Source organism: Mycothermus thermophilus (assembly GCF_041956435.1).
Source record: "Mycothermus thermophilus strain CBS 625.91 unplaced genomic scaffold VTJ04scaffold_5, whole genome shotgun sequence".
NCBI classification, from domain to species: Eukaryota; Fungi; Ascomycota; class Sordariomycetes; order Sordariales; family Chaetomiaceae; genus Mycothermus; species Mycothermus thermophilus.
In genome coordinates this window covers 1,922,159-1,931,032 of record NW_027191431.1, presented here as the reverse complement: position 1 = coordinate 1,931,032, position 8,874 = coordinate 1,922,159, and the positions used below count along the sequence as shown (strand labels likewise).

Here is an 8,874-nt window from a genome sequence, read left to right as displayed (position 1 = left end):
GAGAGAGAGAGAGATGAGTGCCGGGCCCGTCCCTCTTGTTTGTTCGTGGTCTTTGCAGCCTAGTAGGTTGTGTGAGTCTAAGTGGATGTGTATCATCAACCATCCTGTAGACCTCAGACACAGGCACCGTTGCCCCGGAATGTGCCTCAAGGAGGGTCTAGGGAATGAATATAATGGATCTGAAACAAGAACTTACTTCCCCACGTGGGAATACGCTCCCAGGGAGCTGGAGAAGTACATACGTACTATGGTGTTGTCTGCGTGTGTCAACACTTGCTTACCTCCTGCTGATAGCCGGTCGGGCCGGAATGTGCTCCTGTCAACTCCTCCACGGATGCAGAGCAACCATCCTGCCCACCTTTAACTCCAATGTTTATGTGTTTCCCCGGACGTGTTGCCAGACCAAGTCGGTCCTGAAGCCCGATTCCGGACTCCTTACCTCACCAAAGCTGGCACATTGGCTCTCGTTGTGTCTTCGTCCATACATGCTACTCCTCCACCAACCATGCAGACATACCAAGGCCGAGTGAGGCACGGACTCGGATATGGATGCATAAAATCACCAAACCCACGGCCGTGGTACCACCGAGCAACGCCGACATCACCTTCCATGACGTTTCTGGACGGTTCTTGGATGAACTTGGGTTTCCGGTTCTCGGCCTTTGGGTCCTGCCAAGAGGAGGAACTCAATTGCAGACTGAGGCCATCCCAGACCGCGTGTGAAGATCATGTCGGCTCCCTTGCGGGACAAATTTCCGTTATTCTTCTTCATCCCATGTACGCCTTGGGCGTCTATGGTGGTTGTCTTGGGCCCTGTGATGTAAAGCCCGGTTGGATGTTGGAGCCGTCTGGTGCCGTCGTTGTCACGCCATACTCCCCTGTCCTGGCCTTTCTCCGTGTACACTCTTTCAGTGTTGTGGTCGGGGACAGCCTCTCCTTATCGAATGCCAACATAGACTCACTGGCCCAGGGCTGCAAGGTTGAACGGTCCTGTTGGACATCGCGGTGAGCATGTGGAACGATTCGAGGATGAAGACCAATATCACTCGGCATCAAACTAACAAACCGTGAACCATAACACCCAAGCCATTGTACTACCTATTGACTCCATAATAACACTACGAAAACCCAGTATGTTCATGACTTTCATCCATCTCCAGCTTCACTTATCCCATGACGGTCCCTCTTCCACTCAACCTGTCGGTGCCCAGCCCATCGCCACCCAACACTTAGTTTCTGATACCACAGTTGCTCCGGGGCACCTCCCTCACCTGGGCGTCGACACGGCCCAGCTGGACAGCTTGGCCGTTCGTCAGGTCGTTCATGGCGCGCAGGCCGATGTTGAGACCATTCGACGCGTGGTCAATAGCCAGGATGTGGATCGTCCGGCCGTTGTACGTCGCCGCCCAGCACGTACCACAGGCGGGGGAGTTCCATCCGCCAACGGCCGAGGCGCCGCCGATGTAGGGGAAGTTGGGGATCTGGCCTTGGTTTTGCCTGCACACGGGGAACTGTGTTAACTAGCGGAACTGGAGAGGTGAAAGAGATGATGTCTCTGGGGCGGATCAAAGTAAGGGAGACCATGGATTGGATACATACCACCCATATCTGGTCATAAGACCGTTGGCTCCATCAGAGCAGGACACTACGGCAAGAGACCTGCTGGGGTCGTCGTAGCCAACATCATAGCTGACTGCGTCATGGTTCATCTGTTAGTAGGGCACGCAGGTTGTGTCAAGGGCCAGCCCTCTCCGAGACGCACCAGTGGTGGCCGACACGGCGGCGAGGAGAGACGAGATGCCAAAGATCTTCGACAGAAACATGTTGACTATTGTTGATGGAGCGGAATAATGTTGTATATTTGGGTGGGCGTTGGTGTATGTAGACGGATATCCGAACACTGTCCTGTCGATGTGGTGATGCTGATGGTAATAGCCACAGATGTCGAAGCGAACTATTCGATGGTGGTAGAAGAAAGGAGAAAAGCAAACAGGAGCCGTTTGCTTCTCTCCATCTTTATACGCGCCGAGCAGGAAGTCGGAGCTCGTATCCCAACTCCCCAACCGGCTGTTGTTATTCCCTTCACCTTCCAAGTTGGCATGACGATGCTCGTACGGGGCAACTCCGGTTCTGCCCTCCCCAGCACCGCCGGGCTTTCACTGCAGTCACCCGCCCTGCTCTTTCTCTTTCAGATCCCCCCTCCATCCCCCGCCTTCGTGACTGCTTCATCCCAGGACCCGCTTGCATTCCGGTCTCATCACTTAGAGGCAACGGCCCTGGTATGGATATCCGGGGGCCGGGGTTGACTGCCGATCTCAAGTCCGTCCCTCGGGTTCCATCCATCCTGCCGGACTGGCAATCTGCCCTGGCTTTCTTCAACGTGACCCCCTAACGACCTGAATGACCACGAGATGCCCGCTTGCTGAAACCGGTCAGCTTACCAGCGTCTCCTGTCCTACCCGGTGCAACAACGCCCCAGCTGAGCCTCATACGAACTCCACGACGACATCTCTTGTATTGGCGATGTTGGGGTTCAAGTCCTACGTCTCACCACCGCCGCCATCACGAGTTCCAGTCTAACGCAGCAGAAAACAAAAAGAAACGACGAACGCGACCACGATGTTGCCCTCTGCAACCCGATCAGACTGGATAGCCCAAGCTTACATACCTTACCTCTTCGTGCCCCAATCCGGCCTCGAAAGCAGCGTTTGCACAACTATGCCGCTACCGCCTTTGTTCTTTAATGCACCCGTATCATCGAGTGGTCCATCCACATTCGACAGCGGCGTAAAAAAGATGGGGATACTCCAATGGAAACAAATCTATTCGGGGCCGGAATACGAGCTTCGGCAACGGCGGATCATGCAGACTTCTGACCTTACTTACCCGGGGTGTAGTGTTTACATTCCGTATACCACCTGCTCGGTCCAGACTAATAGCATCCGCCGTACTACAGAACCCCTGGGTAGGTATCAGTCCATTTTGCCGATCCACAACGGCCGATGCTCCCGGATCGGGATCGGCAAGATATGCCGGCCGGCCGGGGGGACCGGGGATCTACCTAGCTTAGCTACTGCACGTGTCCGATCCGCAACCACAACAACCGGTTTTCACGTCACGTTCGGGTATAGGAGATGCTAGAATACGAAGACCGCCCCAGAGCTGCAGAGATCCACAAGTCAACAGACCTCCCCCAGCATAAGCAACTGGGTTCACAGTGCACTGGCCAGACGTCACCTTGTTTATCCCCTTTGGCCGATCAAAACATCGTGTTACTTCTCTCGTCTATGTGTCGGGCCTCAATGCCTTTCTCATTTGCTCTTCAACCTCGGAAACATTCCTTTGGCGTCGGAGTGTAAGGTCCTTGTGTGTTGTCCTCGTATGACCACCCTTCCTTCGGAAGAAAAAAAAAGGACTTAATTAATACGGACTCGGCTTGTCTGACAAAGAAATACATTGAACCTGCTTTTTAGGTCTGACCGCATGAGTTGAGAGAGTGTTTTTGTCTCTAGCAACTAGTCCCCGAAAACATGCTCAGCCACTACTCAGACATCCATGACCAAGTTCCCTTCAAGCACAAGCCCTGCTGCGAGTAAAACCGCTTATATAAAAATGCCTGGCAAACGACCGCATCACCCCGATATCCCGACGGCGCCATAGCCTTCACAGAGCAAAGCCCCAACCCAGACGGAGACCATCACGAAAAGACCCAAATCAAAAGGGAAAATATAATGACGTGAATGAAAAAGAAAAGAACCATCGCTAGAACAAAGTCAAGGGCAATATATTCCTACATAATCCCTGAAACCAACCCCGATCCATCCACATTGCACCCTTTCCATTCCCAACAACAACCTTGTGCCTGCCGTGTGTAGGTACGTTGTGTGTTGCTCGCACCCCACAGCCAGCCACAACAAGGTTGCTACTCAAACAACAACAACCAACTCCCATCTTTTCCTCTTACCCGTGCAACCCGCTACCTACCAACAAAACACCCCACCCCGCCCACCAGGAAACGCTGAGAAGACCCGCCTACCAACCGAGGAGACAGTAAAACCCATGAGAAACAAGAAGACCAGACAGCGCGAGAAACCCAAGATGATACAGCAGCAACGGGAAAACTCAGAGCCAAACTTTGTCCGTCTAGCTCCTCCTTTCGCCACCGCCACTGCTCGAACCCCCGAAATCTTGATCCTGCTGAACCATCTTCTTGTCCTTCCTCGCCTTGATCACCAACTCCGCCATGATCTGGATGTGATCCGCCGGGAAATGGTAGTTGGGGAAGCCCGGCACGCGCTTCAGGTGGTCCCGGTCGGGCGGGCCGAGCAGGCTGACGACTTCCAGGGTGTTGGTCGAGTACCAGATGTAGTCGATGACCTCGGCAAAACCTGGCACGTAATTGGTGAAAGTCAGCTCGTCGGGGGTGCCGTTGAGGTGGACGTAGGCGGAGCGCATGCTGAAGGGATGCTCGATGCCGTCGCGCGTGAAGCTGCCGTATTGGTGACCGCCAAAGTCCGGGTGGTTGGGAGCCACGCGGCCGCGCGAGAGCAGCTCGTAGACGGAACTGTCGTAGGTGGAGTTGTAGTCGCCGCACAAGAGCAGGGGAATGTCGGTGTTGTTGCGGTATTCCTGCGAAGGGGCCGGCTCCGGCAGCTCGGCGCGCTTCTCGCCCTCTTCGAGAGGCACCTGGATCATCTTCTTGTCCTTGAGGGGCGGCCAGCGAGCGTACTTTTCGGCGAAGCGCGTGATGTTCTCCATCATGATGGCCGTCTGGACCAGCTTGACGTCGGGCAGGGTCGGCTCCCAGGCCAAGTGCGTGTTGACCACGATCAAGCGGGCGCCCGTCTGCCGGCTCTCGAAGAAGCAGATCAGGCCGATGTTGTCCTTGGGCATGACGCGGTTGAAGATGTCGTGCTGGTTCTTCATGTCGGGCCGGTTGATGGCGATGTTGGCGTAGTCGAGGAGCTGCTTGTCGAGCAAGATCCACTTGCTGGCCTTGTAGAAGATGGCGCATCCGTCGACCGACTGCGCATCCTTTTCCGACATGGTCTTGGCCTTGGGCCGCGGCCAATGCACGCCCTTGTAGCCGTCCTGCGCCAGCTCCGGGCTGAAGAAATCCCTGAACACGTCCGTCGCGATCTCTTGGAGACACAAGAAGTCGGCGTCCCGTTCGTGAAGCTCTTGGATGATCCTCTCCCTCCGATACTCCCAGGAGAGCGCCGCCGGGGGTGTGTAACCGTACAGCGTGGACGTGGCAAACTTTTCGCAGAGGATGTTCCACGTGAGGATCTTGACGCGTTCGAGGTTCGGCGAAACGTCTTCCTGGATGGTGATGAGCTTCCGTTCGGCGGGGGGAATCGGTACTGGAGACGGCAAACGTCAGCAAGATGGAGCTCACATGCGGGGCGCGGGGGGCTCAGGGACTCACCGGGGGCTTTCAGGAGAAGCTTGTTGACCAGGCTCTTCGTATCACCGGTCATGATCTCCTGCTTAAGGGTGGGGTCAAGCGGGTTTCCCTCAATGCCCAGCATCTCCAGCAGATACAGCGATCCCAGCTCGCAGGGAAGGTCCCGGATCTGGTTGTTGAAGAGGTAGAGGGATTTGAGGTTGGTGCACATGCCGATCTCGGGAGGCAGCTCGGCGATGAGGTTGTTGGAGGCGTCGAGATGTTTGAGGTGACGTAACCGGCCGATGTCGGCGGGGAGATAGGTGAGCCGGTTGGAAGCAATGTAGAGCTCCTGCAGAAATTCGTAGGCAAACAGCGGCGGGGCCAACACGCGCAGCCCCTGGCCGCTCATGTCGAGGTTGTACCAGTCCTGCCTCTTGTTGGTCTTATCCAGGCTCCAAGGCCTTCTCCTATCGTCCTCGCCATCGACCGACGGGCCCGAATCCCCGACGCCACCGGAGCCGCCGATGCCACGGTTTTCGGCAGCCTTGAGCCTAGCATAGAAGTGAGGTTGGTGCTGCTCGGTCATGGTAGCATGGGCGCGTTCCGCCTCCTTGTGCAGCCGCAGCTGTTCGGCCCAATGCTCCGTAATCTGTTGGGCTTGCGCTCCCCGGGATGTTGTGGCATGGCCGTTCTGCAAGGCGGACGCGGTAAAGGGACTAGCATTGGACAGGACGCCGCTCGAGAAGGCCGAGTGGCCCATCAGGGAGGCGCCGCCATGGTCCTGCTGGAGACCCTGGTGGTGCTGGCCGTGGGCTTGGTGCGGGTGGGCTGATTGTTGTTGGAAGTTGTACAGCATGGGCATGGCCTGCTGCCGGCCCGGGGCGCCATTGATGCGGGTGTTGTGCCCCTGCTGGTGATTCTGACCGTACATGCCGCGGGTGTTGTTGCTCGCCGGGGGAGCGGGGGAAGCAGAAAGCGACGAGGGCTGGACGGCGGTGGTTGTGGCGGCAAGCTGGGTGAGGAGCGAGTTTAGAAAGAACCCGTTGGCGATTTGGTCGTTGGAGGGCGTGGTATGGGACAGCGGACTCGAGAAGGCGTGAAGCAGATGGCGCTGACCATCTGCCATCTACGAGCGGCGCGGTGGAGGATCGGGCGGAAGAACGGTCGGGGAACGGGGTCGAAGGTGGTCGCGGGTGCGGGAGGAACGGCGCGGAGACGTCGACGATCGGGACAGCAGGGTTCGCATGGGCACAGCGAGGCGGTCGTCAGGCATGGATGCAGTGCTGGTCGACTTGCCGTGGCGGCTGACGGGCGAAGGGGCCGGCTCAGAGAGCCATTCACCAGCACGTTGGAGGGAAACGAGGGCAACGAAGGTCGAGAAACAGTCGATTCGCTTAGATTCGCTCGAGAAACAGGCTCGGGGGTGGTGGTTGTGATGGGCGTGCTCGAAGTGGTTGGGAGAAGGATGGTTTCGCAGGGAAAGCGGGGGGAGATGTTGGGCTATGTTTTGATGGTTTAAAGTTTTTCTCGTCGGCGGTATCCGTCGCTGAAGGCCCGGGTCTGACAGGACGGATGATAAATCGGCAAGGAGAGAAGACCCTGAGGCCTGGAAGGTTGGAGACGGTGGTTCAAGTTTGGCGGAAGGATGGCGATACCGCAAGAAGGAGGAGAGGTGGATGCAGATGGATGTGGATGTGGATGTTCAGGTTGAGGGTGTTGAGAGGAGAGTGGGTCCTTGGCCATGCAGCGACAAAGGGCACCTTCAGAGCTGAAGCAGCCGAGTGCAACAGCTCCAGCGCCACAGCAAATGGGCAAACAGGGCCGGGGTCGAGGCCAGCAGGTGCAGGAATCGATCTGGGGATCGGACCGGATTGCAAAAATGGTACTAAGAAATTAGTTATGGGAGGCTTGGATGGTGAAATCAAAGAATGCTCTCTTGCACAATGATATCCAGGGAACCGAGTACGGCGGTCTGAGGACGTTGGAAAGGCAAAGGCTGGATGAGGGACCGCACCCAGGAATCGAGGGTTGGGGTTGGATGCGGATCAAGCAAGGCGAGGCTGCGGCACAGGGCTGAGAGCAAACAGCGAATCATCGGGCTGGATGGTCGATCACGTGATGAAGCCCTCTCCTGCCTTGTCTTGGCAAGTGAACGGTGGCATCGGCCCGTCTTAGCGCACGTCAATGCGTCCAAGGTGGAAGCTGTCCACCCCTCTTCACTGCAAGTTCTGCGCCGGAAGCCACATTGACTTCGTTAATCTCAGGAACCCATCCGACATCCGAGGATGGCGATGCTTGAGCTCTGAACAGCGTCATTCCAATGGATATAACGAAGGATATGGACATACGAAATGTGCTCGATCCTCTTGAATTGTCCACTCGTTCCTAGATCCGGAGGAGTACTCCGCATGCGCCTTGGAAAGGTGGCCTGCATTGACATCGATAACTAGATTTTCCGTTGAGCTTCAGGTCCCAGCATCAAGTGACAGAGGGGTCCCGTGTGCTTGACGGATGAGGAGCTTGGAAAGGTGTTAGATGCGCCTGTGCTCGAGACCCTTTCAGCAGCTAGCTTCTCGCCCCTTGACATGAACAAGTCCGCACACCCCCAAGGCCGACCGTTGACGGATTCGCTTCGGGCCGCTCTGTTGGGACGCCGCGACCAACTCGACTCCAACCGTCTATCATTACCGGTATAATTTATCCTGAGAACTGGTATCCATCTCCAAGACACACACATCACCACTCGGCAAGACATCCGACTTGGCCCGACGTGAAATAACCGTCGGCGCGGAAGCACTCCCTCGTGTGGACCCAGAGAAAGCCGGCCGTGGTGCCGCCGGACGGGTAGACATGCCGGCGCACGAGGGAACAATGACCTACCTACCGAAACTGTCGGCACCGAGCCTTGACCTGCAGATGTCGACCGTTTCTGGCATGTCGGCACAGCGCTTCAAGACCGCCGGTGAGACGTTCGGCCGCAGAATTTATTCACGTTGCTGCAAGTGCCACGGCTACTCCCATGCTGCTCGGCAGCACCAAGCAGGCCATGCCATGTGCAGAGCCCACAAGACCAATGATGTCCCCGGACCTCCCCGGACCACGTCCCCTCCCAGAAGCTTGTGAACCGGCGCCGAGCCAGGGAACGGGTCTGGAAGCGATGGCACCCGGGGAAGACAGCCAATCCAGGAGGGGGCGCTCGCAATGCGGGGAAGCATGACGGCGCCCTCGCTGACGTCCCCACAAGATTTGCACCCCAAGGAGAGCCAGGTCAAAAGCTGCTGGCCAGTCTGGGCCATGGTTCGGCGCAAAGCTAGAAGGACATCATGCCCTATCTAGCAGAATCTGCGGTTGCATGGCTGGCAAGGAAGAAGACACATGGGATCGGTTGTGCGCTCTGTAGCTAGCCAGGCCGGAGGCCGGAGGCGTCCCTGGCTTGTCCCTCTCTTATAAGCCTCGTTTCTGACGCCGTGCGCACCTACTATCTT

The 8,874-nt window shown here is 56.9% G+C and overlaps 3 protein-coding genes across 3 annotated transcripts; 1 reads left to right on the top strand and 2 right to left on the bottom strand.

The window, feature by feature from the left end:
- Window positions 1-1,229: 1,229 nt before the first annotated feature.
- Window positions 1,230-1,823, bottom strand: VTJ04DRAFT_7753 (uncharacterized protein; the record flags this gene model as incomplete). The annotated part of the gene is made up of 3 exons (XM_069366115.1): window positions 1,230-1,497; window positions 1,600-1,693; window positions 1,763-1,823. The coding sequence occupies 3 exons, from the start codon at window positions 1,821-1,823 to the stop codon at window positions 1,230-1,232; spliced, it is 423 nt and encodes a 140-aa protein (XP_069217082.1).
- A 1,732-nt stretch (window positions 1,824-3,555) lies between these two features.
- Window positions 3,556-4,054, top strand: VTJ04DRAFT_7752 (uncharacterized protein; the record flags this gene model as incomplete). Its single annotated transcript, XM_069366114.1, has 2 exons — window positions 3,556-3,592; window positions 3,876-4,054. The coding sequence occupies 2 exons, from the start codon at window positions 3,556-3,558 to the stop codon at window positions 4,052-4,054; spliced, it is 216 nt and encodes a 71-aa protein (XP_069217081.1).
- Window positions 4,055-4,143: 89 nt separating this feature from the next.
- Window positions 4,144-6,515, bottom strand: VTJ04DRAFT_7751 (uncharacterized protein; the record flags this gene model as incomplete). The annotated part of the gene is made up of 2 exons (XM_069366113.1): window positions 4,144-5,363; window positions 5,429-6,515. 2 exons carry the CDS (start codon window positions 6,513-6,515, stop codon window positions 4,144-4,146), a joined length of 2,307 nt encoding a protein of 768 aa, XP_069217080.1.
- Between the last annotated feature and the right edge of the window lie 2,359 nt (window positions 6,516-8,874).